Genomic DNA, 24,894 nt, shown 5'->3' on the forward strand with positions numbered 1-24,894 from the left:
CCCTGACCCGACCCTGCCAAGGTTTTCCCTAACCCGGCCTGGCCCGACCCGACCCTGATAGGGTCGGGCAGGGTCGGGTTGGCCCTGATTGACCCTGACCTTGACTTTTTTTAAAACCACACCAAACCACAACACCATATCCAAAGGAGGGAAGAGGTACAGCCGAGCACAGGCCGAAGGGGAGGAGAGAGAGAGGGAGAGATGGCGGAGGCAAAACCAGCAAGCAGTACAATGGCGAGCCTAATTTGCCTTTCATCATCATTCCGGCTCCACTCACCCAGCCTCAATTGTATCCGCCTACGTTGTATCTTCGACATATTCGACAAGAACAGAGACGGCATGATCTCAGTGGAAGAGCTAAGTCTAGCCCTAGAACTGCTTGGCTTGGAAGCCGAACCCACCGAGATTGATTCCATGGTGCGCTCCTATATAAGGCTTGGCAACATTGGCCTCGGCGTCAAAGACTTCGAAGCCTTGCACCAGTCGCTCGACGATACCTTCTTTGGGAACAACGACAAGGAGTCGGGACCACAATATTCTTGAACACGCTGACGACGACAAGACATATGGTGGTGACGGTGGCTCCAGTAGCCCTGTTTCGTCGTTGTCGTCGTCGCAGGAAGAGTCAGATTTGACAGAGGCCTTCAAGGTGTTTGACGAGGATGGTGATGGCTTCGTCTCGGTCATGGAGTTGCAGGTGGTCCTGAGGAAGCTAGGGCTGCCCGAAGGGGGAGACATCGGTCGAGTTGAACGGATGATCTTCTCCGTTGACCATAATCAGGACGGCCGCGTTGATTTCTATGAATTCAAGGACATTATGCACAGTGTCATGGTTTGATCTTGATCAAATCTGCAGATGTTCAACTCCTTCAGACTTCAAAAGCTGCAAATGTTCAACTCCTTCAGGCTCAACTATTCTTCCCTACTATTTTTCGATGTGGGCATAATTTGCAGAAATCGCATAATGGGAAGATGGAAGGCCGAAGGGAAAGAGAAGGGGGAAAGAGAAGAGAAAGAGAAGGGAAAGAGAAGGGGGAAAGAGAAGAGAAAGAGAAGGGAAAGAGAATGGGTTTACCCTGTTTCGTTTGGAGAAGATTTGCCGAAACGGCGTGAAGGAAAAGAGATGGGGGTGAGTGAAATGTGAGTCGTTTTTAGGGTTTTGAGTGTTTTTTTTTTATTTTTTTAGTGTTAGGATAAAGAAAAAGTATAATATAAATATCTATATAAGTATATATTGTATATATAAAAAAATATATATATGCTTATAAACAATATAGGGTAGGGTCGGGCCGAGCCGGGCTCAACCTGAGGCCTAAACTCGATCTCGACCCGACCCTGCAAAGGTCAAGCAATTTTTAAACCCTAACTCGCCCTTCGGGCTGAAAAATTAGGGTCTGGTCCGGTCCGGGCTCAAGGCGGGTTCGGGCCGAGCGGGCTTTTTTGACACCCCTAAGGCCAATGAAACCAATGCTTTATAAACTTAAAAGCATAAACTAAATTCAAGAAGAAATAAAGGTAAAATTACCTAGGCAAGGAGTGTGATGTGTACTCCTTACAAGTGCTAAACGATGCAAATGTATGCTTACACAATATAGACCTTCTTTAAGACATTTTCCTTAGAGTATATGCAAGTGAAGGTCCTTTAAGCTTTGGAGTCAATATTGAATGATGTAGATGTAGACAAATAAACTCCAATGATGAGAGCAATTATCACTTTTCACCTTTCTCAAAAGTTGGATTTTGGACTATAGTGGATGGGTGAAAAGGTCTGACATGTTCTCTATTTATAGACTCATTAATGGCCTTTAGAACATGTACAAAATGTGCTCTAACGGATTTATTTTTCACCAATCCGATCGACAGAAGATTGATCCGGTCGATCGGATCCTAGCCGTTGGAGAAACTAGCCGTTAAAAACTAGCCATTGGAGGGTAGTAGGGCCATCCGGTCGATGTCTGGTCGACCGGATCATCAATGGGAACGTACCCGTGAGCTTGCTGTGAAGTCCGGTCGCTGCACACCCTGAGATCCGGTCGACCGGATGCTCAGACCAAATCACAGTCAAGACACGATTTTGACCGTTTGACTGAGGGGATTGGTCCAGGACTTTTTCCAATCAATTTTAACCTATTCTAAGGTCATAGGGGGTTTATTTATAACCTCCTAAGGTCCTTAAATGATGCAAGTGATTTTTCATTCAACTTATGCAAATGCAATACAAGCATGCAATGAGTGTTCTAAGTATGTGCACACGAGCATCGTGACGTTCTTCAATCTTCAGAGGCTCTACATGACCATCTTCTTTACTTGACAACCTTTATCACGACTTCAAGGTCTTGAGGTTCAAGAGTTTGTTCTTGAATGTCTTTTGCTCTATGCCTTCTTACCTTGTACCTTCTAGTCTGTGACTTATTGGCCTGTTGACATAAACACACTAACAAGACCATCTCTACATGTTTGTTATCATCAAAATATTTATAGAGGTGGGGATAGAATACCCTAACAATCTCCCCATTTTTTATGATGACAAACATATGATTTGGTAGCAATATATAGCAATAATATATGGCATGTATAGCAACCAAGCAACCAAATAAAATTCAATGTATGAAATTAAGCAAATTAAACCATGCACATAATTATAAGTCCAAAGATATATATTCCAAAGTCCAACCAAATTATATAAGTCAAAATCCAAATCATCATATATTTTCTCCCCCTTTGTCAACACCAAAAAGGGTAGAGAAGGCTCCCCCTGCAAGATAGTCATTTGAAAAATATAGAATGATTGCAGCCAATAGATATAAAATTCAAAGTAAGTCAACCACATATTTATAAAAGTCTAAATCAAGGCAATCATATAGTATTTAAAGTTCTAAACTAAGTAGTCCAAAGCACTCTCCCCCTAAAAAAGTGCATCAGTCACAGTCAATCCAAAAGTAAAAGCAGCTGTTTTAAAGTTCTACAACCCAAATTGTCTTTTTAAAAGAAACACATAAAAACACTAATCATCTGTAGGAGGGGTAGAAATATGGAAGTGCTGAGTGATCATCCGAAGCTGAGCCATGATCTCCTTGTTGTCTCCACGAAGTGCTGTGAACTGATCATCAAAGCCCTAGAGGCGAGAGTTAAGCTTCTCCTGGTATGCTGCAAACTCAGCCCTGGTCACATATTCTTCTTCCTCACTATCTTCTTCATCAGAAGCATCACTGTCAACAATGGATGAAGAGGCTTACTTGCGCCTAGCTTGACGACCGGCAGGAGGAGGAGCATCAACTCCACTGGTAGGGATAGCCATCTTCTTCAAGGTAGAAGAATCAATTGCAGAAGGATTTGAAGTTAGAACTTCATCTGAGATATCAACCTCAAAATACTTGAAAATGATAGTTAGGAGACGACTATAAGGAAGGCTAGCCTTGGAGTCTCTTTCAGCAGCCAACTCCGTGGTCTTCATGATCACAAATGGAAGACAGATTTGATGGGTATTGGCAATGCACCAAATCAGATAGGCTTGGAAGCGGGTAACAACATCTCTATGCCCGCCAAGAGGGAGGATATTGTAAGTAAGAATAAGATTCACCACTCTTGGGATATCTCCTAGATGAATGGCGGTGAGACCCTTGGTTTCCCCCAAATAATTCTTAAAAATTGCTCCATAAACTTCATCAACATTCATAAAACTTTCTGGAGAGGTCTTGGTACGGAGATACTTGCGATCTCCAGAGTCATCCACCCCAATAATTTGGGCAAGCTCCACAATGTCAAAAGATATATGTTTTCCCTTAACAAGAGAAGTGATGGTATAGTCTCCTTCAACTCTAACCACTTGGAGATTTCAATAAAACAGTTGAACTAGCCTAGGATAGGCTTTCTCTTGGGGATAAAGGATGGAATCCCAACCTAACATCTCAAAGAAGGTATTAATCTTACTAGGAAGAATTCTATTGAGTTTAGTGACACTTACTAACATTTCCCTAATGAGTTTCTTGAGTTGGAATTATCTCCACCAAATCGAAGCCTCCTTCAAGATGAACAAAGTGCCATCATAAGCATCCTTCTTTGAAGCAACGGTCTTTCTCTTCTTTGAGGATTCTCCTTTGAAAGCCATTGAGAACAAGGGTTTTGGATATAGAGGGATTTGAAAGGTTTTTTGAGAAAAGAAGAGGGAAAACTAAGAGATTTGATGGTGAAAATGAGTTTGGATCACCAAAAGTGCAAGAATCTGCAAGGGTTTTGTAAGATTTTGCCCTAGAAACTCAAGAGAGGGGTTTTGGAAAAGAGAGAAGGGTTTTGAGAAAGTAGGAATGAGCCAAATTACCCACGGTTTAGGTTTAAAAATCAATTTTTCCGCGATCCGGTCAATCGATTTCAACCATCCGGTCGATCGGATGACTTAAAATGTGCCTTTTAAGCCAGTCAGCCCCAGATTTTGATCGTAAAGCCGATTGGGGCAGGCTCAGGGGATTTTTCTCATTCAAAAGGATTACACATACCTAATTCTTGTCGAAGATTGTAGAACCGTTCTTCGGGCAGAGGTTTGGTGAAGATATCCGCAACTTATTTTTCAGTCTCAATGTGTTCGAGTACTACTTCTCCCTTTTGGACAGTATCTCGAAGAAAGTGATGGCGAACATCTATATGCTTTGCTCTTGAGTAAAGAATGGGATTTTTACTCAGATTGATGGCGCTAATGCTATCATAGAAAATTTTGGAAGGATTGAATTTGAGTCCATAGTCTAGAAGAGTCTGACGCATCCAGAGGATTTGGGCACAACACCTGTCGGCTGTAATATATTCAACTTTGGTAGTTGAAAGTGCCACACAATTTTGCTTCTTGCTAAACCAATAAATGAAACACGATCCAAGAAAGTGGCAAGTACCACTTATGCTCTTGCGATCAATATGACAACCAGTAAAGTCAGCATCAGAAAAGCTAAGTAATTCAAAATCATTTTGCATTGGATACCGTAATTCTATATCAATTGTCCCTTTCAAATATTTGAAGATTCTTTTAACTGCACTTAAATGTGATTGCATAGGACTAGCTTGAAACCTAGCACATGCACAAACACTAAACATGATATCTGGTCTGCTTGCAGTTAAATATAACAAGCTTCCAATCATACCTCGATAACGAGTAGGATCAATAGGGGTCCCACTCTCATCTTTTGAGAGAGTTATTGAGGTACTCATGGGAGTGTTAGAGGCCTTTTGGGAGTTAATATCAAATTTCTTTAGCAACTCTTTGATATATTTAGATTGATTGATAAAAATCCCATTTTCAGTTTGTTAGATCTGAAGGCCCAAAAAGAAGTTGAGTTCACCCATTAAACTCATTTCAAACTCACTCTTCATGCAATTACTAAATTTAATACATAAAGAGTCATCAGTAGCACCAAATATAATATCATCTACATATATTTGCACTATAATTAAATTAGATCCCTTACGTTTAACAAATAATGTAGTGTCTATCTTACCAATGGTATAAGCATTTTCATTTAGAAATGTCTTCAATCTGTCATACCATACCGTTGGTGTCTGTTTAAGTCCATACAATCCTTTCTTTAATCTAAAAACATGATCAGGATGAGAAGAATTTTCAAAACCAAGAGGTTGAGAGACATACACTTCTTCTTCAATAAAACCATTTAAGAAAGCACTTTTCACATCCATTTGAAAATGTTTAAAATTTTTATGACAAGCAAATGCTAGGAGCATTCTAATGGCTTCTAATCTAGCAACAGGGGCATATGTCTCATCAAAATCAATTCCCTCTTGCTGATTATATCCTTGAGCCACTAGTTTAGCTTTTTTTTTTTTTTTTATATAGGTAAGTGTGATTGTATAAGAAACAGAAAAGAAACAAAAGAGGGCTGCCCTTCCCATCCCCCCCTTAGACAGGCCTAAGAGGAGGAGGGGAGCTTCCAAAGCAACCTGAGGATAGGCCCTCGGTTATACAGCCAAACAAAAGGTCCTGGCTCAATGTCACATGGTCCGGAAGAAAACTTTCTGGTCATAGTCATTTTTTATCAACTCCACCAGATCCGGAGGGAAATCAGGAGGATAAAGAACAGCTTCCCCTTCTCCAGCATCCATAGAAGCAATAAAGTCCGTTGGTTGATTGATCTCCCTCCAAACATGTTTAATCTCCTTGCGTTGTAATTGCTGAAGAAGAGACGAAATACTGTCTCTCAAAATCTGCATATTCCAAGGGCACTCACTACCCCATTCAAAATATCCACAACAAGCTTGGAATCTGACCGTATGGAAACCCGTAGCAGGCTGTTTTGAATACAAAAAGAAATCCCCCTTAAAATTGCATAAAGTTCCATGCCAAGAACAGAGTCGACATCTCCATTACCCACAAAAGCCATAATGGCTGCACCTGTAGCATCTCGAATTATCCCACCATAGGAGGCCCTATCAGCCGTTAAGGATCCATCACAATGAAGAACGGTCATATTAGTTGGGGGCCTAAACCAAGCACAAGTTTTTTGAGTAATAGCCTTCCAATCCACCCAAATCCCCCATTTATCAGCCAAGAACTGGTTCCTCAGGGAATGGACCACCGAAATGGAAGAAGCGGCACATTTAATAGACACATCAAGCCGAATTGCCTCCACAATCTTCTCATGAGTCCTAACCTTGTTCTCAAAAAGTCTTCGATTCCTTTCCCACCAAATGTAATAGATAGTGGCACAAAAAGCCAATTTAGGAACCATATCTAACATATCATCAGCACAAGCAATACTAGCAAGCCAAGCAATAGCACCCTAAATAGTGGTAGGCCCCACACCCCCTTGAGAGCACAAGGAGCTAACTTTACCCCAAATGCTACTAGAAAAAGGGCATATAAAGAAGAGATGCTCATGACTTTCAATCCCAGCCCAACAAAAGGTGCAATTCTGCCCAACCTGAATGTTTCTTTTAATAAGCTGGTCCTTAGTAGGAAGGCCTTCTATAAGACATCTCTAAGTGGTGCAAGAGTGCTTAGGGAAATGCTGTGCAAACTAAATAAATTTATGCCAACCTACTTTGGGTGCAATCTGTTGGACAGTATCCCAGGCTGATTTAGTGGTTAATAACCCATTGGGGTTTTTCTTCCAAACAACAAGGTCATCCATCCCTCTCAAAATAGGAACATGCTGCAAGTCAGCCTAAGCATTAATAAGGTCAAAGGAGCCAAAATGAGTGGGATGCCATTCACCCTGCCTTATAAGATCTGAAACCAAAGTCATACGATTAGAGCCCGCATCATATCTGATGCGATCCCCAAATCTCTTAATTAATACCCCTTGGGGGTGCCACTCATCAATCCAAAGCCTTGTAAACTGGCCTGACCCAATAAAGTGCTGAATATGTGGCTCAACCAAATCTCTATATTTTAGAACTTTACGCCAAACCCAAGAGCAATTTTGGGGGATTTTCACTGTCCAAATGGAATCATTCTTTAGATAACGGGCATACACCCATCTAACCCATAGGCTATCTTTTTTGGAGGCAATCCACCAAACCTGCTTTAGGATACCCGTAGTATTCATATCTGAAACTCTGCGAACACCTAAACCTCCCTCATCCTTAGGCTTACACACTCTATCCCAAGAGACATAATGTATCTTTCTTTCCAGGGAGGGACTCGTTCAAAGAAAATTTGTGAACATGGATTCCAACTTTTGCTTTACACCACCTGGCAAGGCAAAAATTCCTGACCAATAAATATAGCATCCCTATAGGATAGATCTGAGGAGCTGCAACCTGCCTGCAAAAGAAAGGAATCGAGCTTTCCAGCCTTCAAGCCTTCGCCTCACTAGATCCAAGATAGCCTAGCAATCTGCCATAGAAAGTTTCTGAGGTACAAGTGGAACACCAAGGTACCGAATGGGCAGCTTAGTGTCCACAAAATTCGTCAATTCCAAAAGTTGCAGCTTGGCTGTTTGAGTAAGGCCCTCTAAAATAATAGAGGACTTAGCTCTGTTGAGTTTCAACCCAAAGTAGGAATGAAAATCAGACAAAGTCCCCAAACAAGCCGAAATAGAGTTTGAGGCAGCCTTCACAAAAATCATCAAATCGTCAGCAAAAGTAAGATGTGAAAGATGAGAGCTTTTACATCTAGGCAGCAATCTAATTTGCCCTTCCACCTCCAACTTCTGCATCAGAACCGAGAAGCCTTCCATGGCTATTGTGAACAAATAAGGAGAAAGGGGATCCCCTTGCCGAATTCCCCTCTTCCCCTTGAAATAACCTGTAGGACTCCCATTGAGAAGAATTGAGAAGCATGGTGTATCAACACACGCTTTCACCCACCGAATAAACTTGCTAGGAAAGCCCATCCGTTCCATGATCTCAAACAAGAAATTCCTACTAAGAGAGTCATAAGCTTTATGTAAATCAATCTTCAACACTGCTGTAGGCGAAGTCCCTTTCTGCTCAATACCCATAACAATATCATGGCAAACTAGGATATTATCCACAATAGACCGCCCTTTAATAAAAGCAGATTGATTGTCACTAACTACCTTCCCCACCACTCCTTGCAGCCTATTAGACAAAATTTTTGTAATGATTTTGTAAAATAGGTTACAAAGAGCAATAGGACGATACCCCGTAAACGAACACGTTGCGTCAGTCTTGGGAATACGGCTAATAAACATAGCGTTGATAGAACTCGGCATAAAGGAATTAGCAAAAAACCATTTAACAGCCAGAGTTAGATCCTCACCCACTAGTCTAGCTTTATTTCTTACCACAATGCCATTTTCATCTAATTTATTTCTGAACACCCATTTTGTCCCAATTATGGATTTATTTTTGGGTTTTGGCACAAGCTCCCAAACATCATTTCTTTCGAATTGATGTAGTTCTTCTTGCATGGCCAAAATCCAATCATTATCCAAAAGAACTTCTTTTATGTTCTTAGGTTCTACCATAGACAGAAATGCAGCAAAATTGCAAGTGTTTTGAAGTTTAGACCTAGTTTAAACACCAAATTCCAAGTCACCAATGACTTGTTCTAAAGGATGATTCTTTAGTGGTCTAACTTCTTTAGGAAGCTCCAAAGGATTTTCTGTGGAAGTTTTTATAGGGGAATCTCCATCTTCTTTCAAAGAAGTGGTCTCAACTCTTTTTGAAATTTCAGAAATGACATCCTCATCTTCATCAACTAGAGGTTTGTATTTTTTCTTTGGAGGAGAAATATCAAATCTAATGTTCATAGATTCCTCTACAACTAAGGTATTTTTGTTGACTACTCTATAGGCACGGCTATTGCTAGAGTACCCAAGAAAAATACCTTCATCTAATTTTTCATCAAATTTACCTTTGGAGTCTTTGGTATTCAAAATAAAACATTTACATCCAAAAATTTGAAAATATTCAACTTTGGGCTTCTTTCCAAATTATAGCTCATAAGGGGTTTTAGATAAAAAATTTTGAATCAAGACACGATTTAAAATATAACATGCAGTATTCACAGCTTCAGCCCAAAAATATTTAGGTAGAGAATATTTATTAAGCATAGTCCGGGTAGTCTCTTGAAGAGATTTATTTTTCCTTTCAACAACCCCATTGGATTGGGGTGTTCTAGGAGCTAAGAAATTATGAGTGATGCCTTCATCATCACAATATTTCCCAAATTGGTTTGAGTTATCAAACTCACCACCATGATCACTTCTTATTGTAGTGACCAAATAGCCCTTTTGATTTTGAATTTCTTACACAGTTTTGAAAATTCATTAAAAGCATCATTTTTGTGTCTAAGAAAACAGGTCTAAGTATATCTGGAATAATCATCAACAATGACAAATGTGTATACTTTTCCACTTAAGCTTGGAGTAGGAATAGGGTCAAAGAGATCCAAATGGAGAAGTTCAAGTTGTCACACCCCAAACCACCCCCTAGGAGGATTGGGTAGGTGACCCAAATTGCATGACGGCAATCCGCCAAATCCCACGGATCTAGAAGCAGTGCTTACATTCACGGAATCACATTCATCTCATTACCAAGGGCAAGATCAGAGTGCTACAGATAAAACTACAATTTCAATAAATAAAGGAAGCATAGTAATACGAGAAAATGATGATAATATATACATAAAAAGGTTTGTACATTTCCCACCAACTTACAAACATAAAGACAAAGCTGACAAGAACAGAACTACATACATAAATATATACAGGGTGAGCATACTCAACCCCAAAAGAAAAGAAAGTAAAAACTACAACAGGACCACAGTCAGAATGGGGATGAACTCCTAGCAAGAACAAAAAGGAGTCCCCAAAACAAAAGCATCAGAAGCACTTCTCAACGGTCTTCATCAATGACCACCGAGAAAGTACACAGGATAGGTATGGCCTCCATCGAGGTCCACACCAACATCATCGTAACAACCAGGACTCTCCTCCTCGAGATAACCCTCCAGGTCACACTAGCATCTATCTGCAAAATCATCTAAGAAAAACAATGTATAACAGAGTGTGAGCCCCACTGAGCTCGTGAGCAAATAACATCATCATGCATGCACATGCAATCACAATTCATAGTTCATATGATCCTACATGATATGCAAGTTCAGTTTATTATTAGCCACCTAACAATACAACTAAGTCAGGTTAGTGCTACTACAATCCCCAGTACATGTATCTCTGGTGCGGGCTTCTAACCCCTTCCCGCGATACACCCATTGAGTTGTCGGAGAGGACCAGTCAGCTCCCGCATCAATCACTAAGGTCAGCCCGACTAGCCCTCTGTGATTAACCTGTAGGGCAATCCATTTCTTTGGCTTACAGCCCATATTCACCATTCTGGTGTTCTTTCATTTCTTTTCATTCACCATTCTCATATACATATGGTCACCCTCACAGGCATCCAACACCTAAACCCTTGTTGGCAAGGGTACATAGCACGGGTGATGAAACTCCAACCCCATGTCTATATGGCATCGTATGAGTCGAGTGGTGTCAACCGCATCCCATTCTACGGGCTACCACAGGCCTCATTTCCAAGCCGACTACGGCGTCTAATCTAACAATCACAATCATCATATAAGAATTCACAGTGTTGATCAACAGACAGTCATTATGCAGTGATTTGAGTAACTTGAAATAGAAGTAAGTAAACACAGCATTTATAATTTCAATTCATATTAGCCGGCATCATATCATAATTACACATACACGAATGATAATATTATTCACTCACCTGAGTTTGGTTCTAGATACTCGTTAGCAAACTCAATTCCAACAACAGTCTGGTTATTGTCCTTGAGCGCGGGATCAAGTCCTAAATATAAATCAGATAATGTCTTATTAAGTTTTTAGTCTATCACTGGTAGTCCTAGGGTTAACCTAAACTTACTGGGTTGACCCGGTGCTTTATTGGTACTCATTTGGCATCACTGGGCCTTGCATTGGGCCTTAGGTCATGTCCCGGTGCATGGGCCAGAGTCTGTGGCACAAGGGTAATATGGTCATTTTCAGTAGTTGTACCTGACCCTAGGTCAGATCAGGTCCACAATGCTGTCCACAGCTTGTATGTGCTGTAGGACCAAGCACAGCAGGGTTCCCTTCACCTGCGGGACCCACTAGGGTTCCAAAGTGCTTCCCCAATAAGGACAGATGTGGGGAAATGCTTTTTGGTCATTTCCCAACCTCCCACAGTTTCCAAAGGCCATTGGGTGCGATCCCCAAAGCCAGATCACCATTCCAGCAAATTTTCCATTCACTGGGCGATGGCTCTGGGCAATGTCTGCATCGCCCAGAGGCTGCAATCGACATTTGGGCTGAGTTCCCAAGGTTGGGCCCACAGGGCTAAGGTCAGACTTGATCCTCTGCATGTCAGGGGGTTAGGTAGCCCCTAGGATGACCTTCAATTTGATCCCAATGGATCCCCCACTGGGCCCACCATCAGGTTGCCAATGGCTACCCAAACAACCCAGTGAATAGTGTCACAGGGTTTTTCTCAATCTTGGAATTCAATTCCAGCCACATGCAAGGCTGGAAATGGATGCAAAACAGGGTTTCATGGCTGTGATTACCTAGGGCTAGGTCTGTGCAGCCCTAGCTTGCACCTAGGGTTCCAAATCATAGAGCAATAGGGCAATCTAGTAGTGCAGTTGTGCACAGTCAGTTTTGGTTCCCATAAACAGCATATCAGTGCATTGAAATTACACCTAGATCACAGATCTTCCATGCACAAAGCTTGCATGGTAGATCTGGAGCTGTTCTGGGCAAACCCGAGCTGTTTAGGGCTGCCCAGGGAGCAAAAACACAGTAAACATAGAGAAGAGATGGGGATAGCAGGTATAGGTATACAGGTTTATACCTGAGATGGCTGAGAGAACTTGGTTTCAGCTTGGTTGCAAGGCTGCAAGCAATCCCCTTCCTTCTTCCTTCTTCTTTCTTCTTTCTTCTCCTTCCTCTTCTTTCTCTCCTTTTTCTCTCATTTCTCTCCTCACGGTTCCAGCAGAAAGGAGAGCTCTAAATGAGCTCAAGACCCTTCTATTTATAGGCCCAGCCTTCACTGAGGCTTGTTTGGTTGTGAAGGCCCCTTCTGAAAATCAATTTTTAAATTAATTCTGACTAATTCTGGGCACACTGGTGGGGTCCACAGTGAACCAAGAGTATGAGGTGGTCCCTCAGACTTCCCTCTATCCATGGAGGGTGCCCATGTCCATGTTGGGTGGTCCCCACAATTAAAATCCAATAAAATATTCAGAAACACCCATTGGGCGATGTCACTGGGCCTTGCTGCATTGCCTAGTGCCATCGCCCAGAGAATTCCAGCAAGCTAAAATTCAATGGGCTTGCACAGGGGTTTGACCCTTGGTCAGGGTATTGTCCCCACATGCCCCATAGGAGATTTTACACACTTTACAAAGGTGGGTCCCACCATTAAAAGGAGGAGAGAGATTACCTAGGATCTAAACCATATATCAGGCAATGAGTTGTACATTTGCAGGGGTCTGCTGTCCACCTACGGACAGGCATGTAGGATGATCCACACAGGGTTTCTTCATCAATCCAAGTCACTGGGGTGATGCTCCACAGTGATCCTGGTTTCTTGATCAGGGGTTCCTGTCCTTTAATGAAAATTTCCAGTCAGCCAGGGGCAAGGTTTGACACAAGTGGTCTAGGGGTTGAAACAATGTTCTTAGACCTCTGAGAAACTTTAGCTTGTTTACCCTTTTGGCAAGCATCACAAAAGTGATTCTTGTCAAATTTTAGTTTTGGCAAGTTTCTAACAAGATCTTTTGATGCTATTGATTGAATCAACTTGATGTTTATGTGTCCAAGTTTTCTATGCCATACACTTGAGTCTTCGTTGGATACTAAGCAAGTATTGCTAGAACTAGCTTCATCAATGATGCAAGTATATATGTTGTTATTTCTAGTTCCTTTCAATACTACTTTGTTATTTGCATTGAAAACTAGGCAATGTGAAACATCAAAACTTACTTTATATCCAACGCTACATAGTTGACTTACACTTAGTAGGTTGTAGGCAAGTTTGTTTACCAGATAGACGTTTGAGATGGTAGTACCTCCTATATTGATGTTTCCAATGCCAATTATCTTTCCTTTTCTATTATCTCCAAAGGTCACCCATCCTCCATCATACTTTCTCAACTTTGTAAATAGCTTTGTATTTACTGCCATATGCTTGAAGCATCCACTGTCGATGTACCATTCAACTTGTCCTTTGCTCTTCAAGCATACCTACAAAACAAAGTTTACACATGCATTGGTCCCCACAATCTGTTGGGTCCACCATTGTTAGAGTTGAGAGATTCCTTAGGTACCCAAACTATCTTTTATTTAGGACTATAGTTTGTGTCCGGAACATAGTTCTTAGGTCATTGGTACCTAGGGTCACAGTTGTCAAATGGAGATGGTGCCCTTTTCTGCCTTTGTGACCTTTGCCAATCGAAGGAGTTTTGGGTCCTTCTACCTCTTTGGAATCTTTGATGGTCATAAGGTCTATATGAGTTATACTTCATATATGGCCTATGGTTTGGTTGAGGTCTATAGCTTCTTTCCATTATGTATGGAGCATATGGTCTTTGATATTGACCTTGGTATTGGTCAAACAACGGTCCAGGGATCAAACCATGGTTTCCTAGGGAAACCAATTATAAACCAATTAGGGTATTGCACGCCCTGGGTTATCCCATGGTGTCCCATGGGTGCCCCATTTTAATTTTAGGGTTTCCCATGGTCGCCCATGGGAACCCTGGTGCATCCCTAATAGGGTTTCTCCTTCCCTCATGTGTCCCACGCAATCATAGAACACATTAGGGACAGAGAAAGTACATCTCTAGTCATCACATGGCAAGAGGGATCCATCCCATACTCGAATACGCGGTGAAAATAAATTGATTCAAGTTTCTTTCGCATCCCATAAATATTAAACAATTAAAACAAAAGGAATTATTCAAGAACTGCTAACCTGGTGAGCCTCAAGTGTTGCTCCTCTAATAGACAGTGGTTCTTCCCCCAAGAAGCACTCCAAGCAGACAGATCTAAACCTCCAATGGTGCTACCAAGGTTCTCCAAGCCAATCTGAATATTTCTCCAACCAGATCTGGGTTTCTAAAACCCTAACTCTCAAAACTAGAGAGCAAGAAGAAGAAATCACAAGAGAGAGAGAAGGAGAGCCAAAATCGTGGGAGGGATGGCTGTGAAAAAGGTGGAAGCCCTGCCTCCCTCCTACGTTTTGGGTTCTATTTATAGATGGGTTTTCAAAACCCAGATGGGAAGAATCCTTGTGAGAGTCTGACACTCTCTCTCCTGATTTACTCTATCTGTTTATCTCAGAGAAGGTTTATCTGTTTATCTCAGATTGGCTTTATCTGTTTATCTCAGAGTCCTTAGCTTGGTGAAGAAGCAGAATCTAATAGGGAAAGTATTAATTAATTACTTTATTTAATATCTATGGATAATTACAAATAGCACCATATCATTAATTAAATAAAGAACCAATTAAAATAGCAAATTCTAAATAACTCCCTATATGATAATAATTTATCATATACAACCCCCCCCACTAATCAACACCATCATTATGGAATCTAGGGCATGTCCACATGTACTGCCAAACCCCAATCCATAGTACATGTCCATAAACGAGTGTTTGTGCATCTGATCGGATCCTGTAAAAACTCGACAAAACACTTTGTTTAAATAATTATAAATAATCTATCATTTTATGTAAAATAGATTTTTGCAAAATCATTTCCAAAACGGCACTGGATCCAGATTCTGATCCGACCATACACAAACAGTCTTAATCTTGGTGTTCCCCAATCGGGCAGTGGTGACCATGTTGGATAACTCCTTCACTCACAAAGTGTTCACGCCTTCCCAGAACACCGGCTTTGACTCGCTTGAGTCTCAGTCATTGATGAACTAAAGAATGCGGTCACATTTTGTAGCGACAGGGTTCCCTCAGACATAGGGTGTCGGTGACACATGTCTATCCCTTCCTACATCTGGCAGTAATACACGAGGGAATCGACAAAGTAGATTCTTTGCCAATGCACACATCAGACATGTGAGCACTCGTATTCGTACCCTGACATCACATGTCTAGGCATACCCAATGCGACAACCATATGATAAGTGTGCCCAGCCCAAACCCTAGTCGTGACTACCATTTTAAGTAAAACTTACAGACACATAATGCTCAAAAAGTTTATATCGCATGTGACAATATCAAACTAATATGTATAAATGTTCAATACAAAGGTGAACCGGGTTGAACTGGACCGAACCGGGTTGATGGACACACACTTGTCCAACAATCTCCCACTTGTATATCAAAGCCAATTCCCCATACATTTTATGTTTCTCAAACACTCTAGGTGACAAACCCTTTGTCATGGCATCAGACACATTTTCAGTTGTGTCCACTTTGGAGATACTCACGTCGCCCTATTGGATAACCTCTCTAATGAGGTGATACTTCCGCTGCACGTGCTTATTCCTTTGATGAGCCCTAGGCTCCTTAGTTTGTGCAATGGCCCCTCTGTTGTCATATAACAGGGGAATAGGGCCTTTGACAAGATCATGGACTACTCCAGAAATGTTAGGAACTTCATAACCCAAACACCTTATTAGCCGCATCACATGATGCAAGGTGTTCTTAAAAATTGGGATCGACTGTAGATTTCTATTATGTACTCCTCTATACAATGGCACCTCCACTCATTAAACTAGTAACGACTCATAATACCTACTGCATAGTAAACGTCCGGCCTCGTACACAACATAGCGTACATAAAACTCCCTACTGCAGAGGCATAGGGAATCCTCTTCATCTCTTCAATGTCCGTTTGAGACTGAGGACATTGAGATCTGGAAAGACTGACTCCATGTCGAAAAGGAACACTTCCCCGTTTGGAGTTTTCCATTCTAAATCTGGCCAGGACTCTATATAGGTAGTTTGTGATAAGCCTAGCATGCTTTTCTGGTGATCTCTCACGAGATTAATCCCAAGGATATAGCTAGCTTCACCAAGGTCTTTCATCGAAAACGTTTTGGATAACCACTGTTTCACTGATAAAAGGAATCCTACATCGTTACCCATCAGCAATATGTCATCTACATACTATACTCCCACTGATCTTCTTGTAAACGCATGGTTCATCCATGTTTTGATCAAAATCAAATGATTTGATTAATTGATCAAACCTGATGTTCTAGCCCTTGGAAGCCTGCTTCAGTCCATAAATGGACCTCTTCAATTTGCACACTTTTCTTTCTTCCTCCAAGGAAGAGAACCCCTCTGGCTGGTCCATGTAGATTTCCTCTTGAAGGAACCCATTCAGAAATGCAGTCTGCACATCCATCTGCCAGATCTCATAATCCAAGTGTGCAGCGATAGCCAATAAAATCCTGAGGGATTTCATCATCGCCACTAGTGAAAAAGTTTCTTCATAGTCTATACCCTCTTTCTGGGTATAGCCCTTTGCCACCAGTCTCGCTTTGAATCTTTCGACCTTTCCATCTGTGTCCTTCTTCCTCTTGAAGATCCATTTACATCCAATAGGCTTAACGCCATGTGGTGGATCGACTAGAGTCCATACCTTGTTGGAATGCATCGAATTGATTTCAAAGCGCATTGCCTCCAGCCATCTAGTGGCATCAACATCCTTTAGAGCCTCAGAGTATGTCATCGGATCATCATCCGATTCAACCGATACCATGTGGAACTCTTCCACTGTTTCCTCTTCGGTTAGAAGAGTGAACCTGGTGGGTGGTCTAATAGTCCTCCCACTGCATCGAGGTTCTTCAGGTGTTGGTATTTTAGCGGGTATGTCAATTGGTCTCACTTCTGGAAGTGACGCTTCTGAGCTATCTGATAGCTCTTTGATGACTATTGGTTCGGACCTCTGGGTCATCATTTCTTCCTCCAAAAATGTGACGTGTTTACTTACAATGACATTTTGATCAACCAGGTCATAGAAATAATAACCTATAGTGCCTTTGGGGTAGCCCAAGAAATAGCATCTTGAAGTCCTGGATTCTAACTTGTCTGTCTGTTGCTTTCGCACATGTGCTATGCAACCCCATACCCTAAGGTGTTGAATATTGGGCTTGCGCCCTTTCCACAACTCAAAGGGTGTCTTGGCTACAGACTTGGATGGAACCCTATTCAAGATTTAAATCGCCGACTCTAAAGCATACCCCCAGAAAGAAAGAGGCAGCTTACTATAAGTGAGCATCGTCTGGACCATATCCAATAGGGTTCGATTGCGTCGTTCGGATACACCATTTTGTTGTGGTGTGCCTGGATTAGTTAGTTGACTGACTATCCCTTGGGATATGAGATATTCCTTAAATTCATCCGATAGATACTCCCCTCTACGATCTGATCGTAAGGACTTGACACGTTTATCGAGCTATCTTTTGACCTCGGCTTGGAATTCTTTGAATTTATCAAAGGCTTCCAATTTTCTACGCATCAAGTATATGTAACCATATCTAGAGTAATCATCGATGAACGAGATAAAGTACTCATACCCATACCTTGCTTGTATGTTTATGGGTCCACACACGTCAGTGTGTATCAACTCCAACAGATCTGTGGCTCTAGCACCTTTATTGCTAAAGGGTTTCTTGGTCATTTTGCCCTGAAGACATGACTCACAGGTGGGGAATGGTTCCACCCTCAGACTCTCTAAGGGCCCATCCCTCACCAATCTACTGATTCAGTCCAAGTTAATGTGACCTAATCTTAGATGCCACAGGTATGTTGAGTTCACTGGAGCTGCTTTCCGTTTCAAATCAACATTTGAAACAACATTCGTTCTAATAGGGCAATCTAGAAAATACAAACCACTTTGCATATAATCGGATGCCACAAAGGAATTATTAAAACGAATAATTAACTTAGTATTAATGGAGAAACTATATCCGTCCAAAATAAGTTTTGAAACTGAAATGTTCCTCCTAAAAGAGGGTACATAATAGCAATCCTTTAAAACTAAACAAGCAGAATTAAAATTTAAAATAAAAGTCCCCACAACCATTGCCATGGTCTCAGCTCCAGTGCCCATTCGAAGACGCACCTTATTTCTTTCTAGGTTCCTTGTCCCCTTGAACCCCTGCAAATCATTGCAAATGTGAACAGTGGAACCACTATCCACCCACCAAGAATTGGTTGATTCAAAAGATAGATTAGACTCATAAAGAAAGTGAACATCACATGTACTTTCTTTAGCAGCCTCTGTTTCATCCGGCTTCTTGTCTTTTAAAGTTGCTAGGTAAGCACGACAGTTCCTTTTCCAGTGACCCTCCTTCTTGTAATAGAAGCACTTGCCTTTGCCTTTATTGCCAGACTTCCCACCCTTGGGTTTTAGGGTCTTACCCTTACTTCCCTTTTTCTTCTTCTTCCCACCTGAAGAAGGCTTCGCCTCAGTTGCATTGACCTCAGTCTTGTCCTTTTTCAAGGACGCTTCAGCCTCTACCAATGCGTTAGCAAGCTCGGTGAGCTCCATCTCCTTGTCAGACATCTTGTAGGACATCTTAAAGGTTGCATAGGCAGGGGTGAGTGACGCTAAGATCACATTGATCTTGTATCGCAGGCTGAAATTAGTCCCCATGGATTCCAGTTTTTCAAATAGATTGATCATTTTCATTACCTGATCCATCACTGGAGTCCCCTGGGACATCTTGGTACTATGGATTTGACTCACCACATCAGAATGGGCGTGTGTCAACTGCCTGTTGAACAATTCAGCAAGCTTATCCATCTTACTCCTAGCAGTGCGTATATCCTTGACCGAGTCCAGAACTGACTTTTCCAACGATCCTAGGATATAAAGTGATGCCTTGGAATCCCTCATGAGGAAATCTTGCATCTCTTCATTTGCCTCAAAATCGTTTGGGTCGGGTTGAGGAGGAACTTGTTCATCTAGAACTGTGTACAGTCTTTTAGCAGTCAGGAGCAACTTAATGCTCCGGTACCAATGAATATAGTTTGTACCATTAAGTTTGTATTCGCTAATGAGTGTTAATATGTTGGAATTAACGGCAGCCATTGTAAAGTAATCTACACATGTACAAGTAAAAACCACATGTTAATTAACAACCATTGAAATTAAAATTGAGCATACACATATCAATGGTCTTTCATGATTTGGGTCTCCCTCATGACCCAAAAGATGAATTGGATACTTACAACCCTTGCATGCATAACTTACCCTGTCGGGAGTCATTATACACACTGTGGTAGTGTGGACTAAGGTATCCACCTAATGGGCTTCCAATATTTTTGGCCACCTGGGTGTCATGTCCAGATCCTGTCGGCTAACATACACCCAAGTCATGTACTTACCTATTGCATTAGTTAGAATCATGGAATCATGAAAGATGGCCCACTGTCGCAGTACCCTCTCACTATCCATACCCTAACGTATCTAGATAGAGGTAAATATAGATAAATGTGTGACAGAGGTCCTGACAATGTCTTGTCGGCTTATGTGGGGCCATGTCACACACTTTCTACATTTATCTTCAATAGGAGATCATGGACATGTCTACCGATTAAGCCTAGTCCATATCATACATGTACTATGATCAAAGAGGGATTAATTAACTCTCACATACATGGATAGATTTAAACATTCATAATTAATCAACATTAATTAATAGTAAATATGGGATGACGGCATTTTTATTTAGAAGCAATTTAGAAACCCTCCCAAATAAAAATAAACTAATATTGGGTGCATCAACCATGCCATGGATGCCATGCCTCGATCATCTCCTCTGCCCGATCACGTCTTCAAAGTAGGTGATTTGCATCTCCATAAGCTTTGAGCGCCACATGTGGATCACCATCAACATGCCCTAGGAGTCCTAACTCCTCTAAATTTACAATGGAAACTAAGAAAAAATTCTATACACTTTCCTTTCCATAATAATAAAGAAACCCCGCATGGAGAAACCAACCCACCATTTGGGCTGCCCATGGGGTGGAGTACATTTGTTTATAAAAAAGATAGGGAGAGAGAGAGAAAGAGAGAGAAGCATCACATCCACCCATAACCCCATGTATCACATACATAAACAATCCATCCATTTTATTAAATTGTCATTCCTATAATCACATCATAATATAATTTGCATGGGCATTAAAGCAAGTAAACCAATAAAAAATTACATGGATTCCTTCAATCATTGAACCACCACATCACATGTGATAACATATATCCAAACTCAAAAATTAAAATCATATTTTAATTGCAAGTGAGTGGAGGGAGGGATCCCTCCACCCATCTTCTTCCTTTAAAACCAAAAATTCTATTTTTTCTGTAGGCAGTAGCCACTGGCACCGTAGGCAGCAGCCCATTAAAAAGGAAAATACGCAAATGGGCAGGAAAAGGGGGAGGGGTGTGCGTAGAGGCTTGGCAGTGTGCGCTCCCCCCCCCCCCCCACCACATGATTAAAATTTAAAAAAATAATAATCATCTATTTGGATACATGCTTCAATAATTGGAATAAATAAATCAATAATCAAATCCATCATACATGGGTAGGTTGTTACACCAACAACCTTGTAACTACCCATGTGCACATGGGAAGGTTGTTACAACAACCATATTATAACCACCCAAGTGCCAACTTGCATCCCACTCATGATAATCATATTAACCATTAATTATTCAATATTCATGGGTGGGAAAGGTGGTTGTGATACACACTGTTGGTCAAACAACGGTCCAGGGATCAAACCATGGTTTCCTAGGGAAACCAATTAGGGTATTGCACGCCCTGGGTTATCCCATGGTGTCCCATGGGTGCCCCATTTTAATTTTAGGGTTTCCCATGGTCGCCCATGGGAACCCTGGTGCATCCTTAATAGGGTTTCTCCTTCTCTCATGTGTCCCACGCAATTATAGAACACATTAGGGACAGGGAAAATACATCTCTAGTCATCACATGGTAAGAGGTATCCATCCCATACTCGAATGCGCAGCGGAAATAAATTGATTTGAGTTTCTTTCGCATCCCATAAATATTAAACAATTAAAACAAAAGGAATTATTCAAGAACTGCTAACCTGATGAGCCTCAAGTGTTGCTCCTCCAATAGACAGTGGTACTTCCTCCAAGAAGCACTTCAAGCAGACAGATCTAAACCTCCAATGGTGCTACCAAGGTTCTCCAAGCCAATCTGAATATTTCTCCAACCAGATCTGGGTTTCTAAAACCCTAACTCTCAAAACTAGAGAGCAAGAAGAAGAAATCACAAGAGAGAGAGAAGGAGAGCCAAAACCGTGGGAGGGGGTGGCTGTGAAAAACGTGGAAGCCCTGCCTCCCTCCTGCGTTTTGGGTTCTATTTATAGATGGGTTTCCAAAACCCAGATGGGAAGAATACCTGTGAGAGTCTGACACTCTCTCTCCTAATTTACTCTATCTGTTTATCTCAGATAGGCTCTATCTGTTTATCTCAGATAAGGTTTATCTGTTTATCTCAGATTGGCTTTATCTATTTATCTTAGAGTCCTTAGCTTGGTGTAGAAGCATAATCTAATAGGGAAAATATTAATTAATTACTTTATTTAATATCTATGGATAATTACAAATAGCACCATATCCATTAATTAAATAAATAACCAATTAAAATAGCAAATTCAAAATAACTCCCTATATGATAACAATTTATCATATACAACCCCCCCCCCCCCCCACTAATCAACACCATCATTATAGAATCTAGGGCATGTACACATGTACTGGCAAACCCCAATCCATAGTACATGTCCATATACGAGCGTCTGTGCATCTGATCGGATCCCACAAAAACTCGACAAAACACTTTGTTCAAATAATTATAAATAATCTATCATTTTATGTAAAATAGTTTTGCAAAACGGCACTGGATCCAGATTCTGATCCAACCATACATAGACAGTCTCAATCTTGGTGTTCCCCAATCGAGTAGTGGTGACCATGTTGGATAACCCCTTCACTCACAAAGTGTTCACGCATTCCCAGAACAACGACTTTGACTCACTTGAGTCTCAATCATTGATGAACCAAAGAATGCGGTCACATTTTACAGCGATAGGGTTCCCTCAGGCATAGGGTGTTGGTGACACATGTCTATCCCTTCCTACATCTGGCAGTAATACATGAGGAAATCGACAAAGTAGATTCTTTGCCAATGCACACATCAAACATGTGAGCACTTGCATTCATACCCTAACATCACATGTCTAGGCATACCCAATGCAACGACCATATGATAAGGATGCCCAGTCCAAACCCTAGTCGTGACTACCATTTTAAGTAAAACTTACAGACACATAATGCTCAAAAATTTTATATCGCATGTGACAATATGAAACTAAAATATATAAATGTTCAATACACAAGTGAATCGGGTTGAACCGGACCGAACCGGGTTTGATGGACACACACTTGTCCAACACTTGGGGTCTTTGAGGTCTTTGAGGTACATATTCCCTTTGGGGTCTATTCCTTCTTTGAGAAGTATATTGAAATGCATGATAATGTTGATTTTTATACTTCTGATTTTTTGTACCTTTGATTTCTTGAAGAGGGAACATGAGAAGTTGACGTTTGACTTTGATATGTTCTTCCCTTTACCACTTTTTCTTTACCTTTGGCATGGTATGGGATTTTTCCATTATAGCCTAAACCTTCTTTGTCTTGTGATGGTTTTTGAGGGGTACCAAGAAAAGTATCCAATGATTTTTTACCCTTGATGAAGGTAAGCAAGGCCGACGTCAATTCCTCCTTTTCTCTTTCAAGTTGGGCAAGTAAATGCGGAGGTCATCTACTTTATTATTTAGCTCTATCACTTCTTTTTCTAAAAAGGAGTTCAAAGCTTCAAGCTTACGGCTTGCCTTATAGAGAGCTTCAAATCCCTTTTCAATATCATTTTCATCAATGTCATCCGTATCTATTTCTTCTATAGAATCACTATTTTTAGAATTAGAAGTGAGATAGGCTGAACTTACCTCAATGTACTCTTTTGTTGCCATGAGAGCTAGATTTGTGACATCTTCATCAGAATCTCCCACTTCTTCTTCTTCACTTGAGTCCCATAAAATTTCAACGGCATACGTTTTCTTCTTATCTTGTCCTTTTGGGCACTCAGTTCTGAAGTGTCCGGGCTTTCTGCACTCATAGCAAATTATGTCTTTCTTAGAAGGAAGAGGTTTGTCTTTGATGGGAATCTTACCTTTGCTTGCTTGTCCCTTATTGAAGTATTTGCCTCATTACCTTTTGAGGGTGGATGCGAAGTTGAGGGTCATGACCTTCGAATCGATATCTATTTTGACATATGTTCATTTTCGGTTTAAACCAGATCGGGTGGGTCGTTTGGGGTTATTTGGGGGCATTTCTGTACATTTTTGGGTTTGGGATTTTCTAAAAAGTTTTCTTATCACTTATTAGACGTGTGGATGTGATGTTGAGGATCGTAACCTTCGAATCGATACTTATTTTGACATATGTTCATTTTCGATTTAAACCTGACCAGGGGGGTTGTTTGGGGTTATTTGGGGGCATTTCTATTCTTTTTGGGGTTTAGGATTTTCTAAAAAGTGTCCTTATCTCTTATTAGACATGTGGATGTGATGTCGAGGGTTGAGACCTTCAAATCGAAACCTATTTCCACATATGTTCATTTTTTGTTTAAACCAGACCGGGTGGGTCGTTTGGAGTTATTTGGGAACATTTCTGTACTTTTTTGGGTTTGGGATTTTCTAAAATGTATCATTATCTCTTATTAGACGTGTGTATGTGATGCTGAGGGCCGTGACCTTCAAATTTATACCTATTTTGACATATCTTCATTTTCTATCCGAACTAGACCGGGTGGTTCGTTTGGGGTTATTTTGGGGTATTTCTGTACTTTTTTGGGTTTGAGATTTTCTAAAAAGTGTCCTTATCTCTTATTAGACGTGTGGATGCGATGTTGAGGGTTGAGACCTTCGAATCGATACCTATTTCAACATATGTTCATTTTCAATTTAAACCAGACTGGGTGGGTCGTTTGGGGTTATTTGGAAGCATTTCTGTACCTTTTTGGCTTTGGGGTTTTCTAAAAAGTGTCCTTATCTCTTATTAGACATGTGCATGCGATGTTGAGGGTTGTGACCTTCGAATCGATACCTATTTTGGCATATGTTCATTTTTTGCTTAAACCAAACCGGGTGGGACGTTTGGGGCTATTTGGGAACATTTATGTACTATTTTGGGTTTGGGATTTTCAAAAAAGTGTCCTTATCTCTTACTAGACATGTAGATGCAATGTTGAGGGTCGTGTCCTTCGAATTGATACCTATTTTGACATATGTACATTTTCGGTTTAAATAAAATCGGGTAGGTCGTTTGGGGTAATTTCGAGGCATTTCTGT

At 41.0% G+C, this 24,894-nt stretch overlaps 1 protein-coding gene across 1 annotated transcript; it reads left to right on the forward strand.

Moving 5' to 3' along the window:
- The first annotated feature begins 201 nt into the window (after window positions 1–201).
- On the forward strand, window positions 202–838 carry LOC122647397 (calcium-binding protein CML42-like). The gene is made up of 2 exons (XM_043840815.1): window positions 202–533; window positions 565–838. The coding sequence occupies exons 1-2, from the start codon at window positions 202–204 to the stop codon at window positions 836–838; spliced, it is 606 nt and encodes a 201-aa protein (XP_043696750.1).
- The last annotated feature ends 24,056 nt before the right edge of the window (window positions 839–24,894 follow it).

The sequence above is a fragment of the Telopea speciosissima genome, unplaced genomic scaffold (assembly GCF_018873765.1).
Source record: "Telopea speciosissima isolate NSW1024214 ecotype Mountain lineage unplaced genomic scaffold, Tspe_v1 Tspe_v1.0042, whole genome shotgun sequence".
Lineage (NCBI taxonomy): Eukaryota > Viridiplantae > Streptophyta > Magnoliopsida > Proteales > Proteaceae > Telopea > Telopea speciosissima.

Coding starts and splice junctions, on each gene's coding strand:
- LOC122647397 (XM_043840815.1), top strand. CDS start 202: ATGGCGGAGGCAAAACCAGCAAGCAGTACAATGGCGAGCCTAATTTGC. Junction 534..564: donor GACAAGGAGTCGGGACCACA/ATATTCTTGAAC, acceptor CGACGACAAGAC/ATATGGTGGTGACGGTGGCT.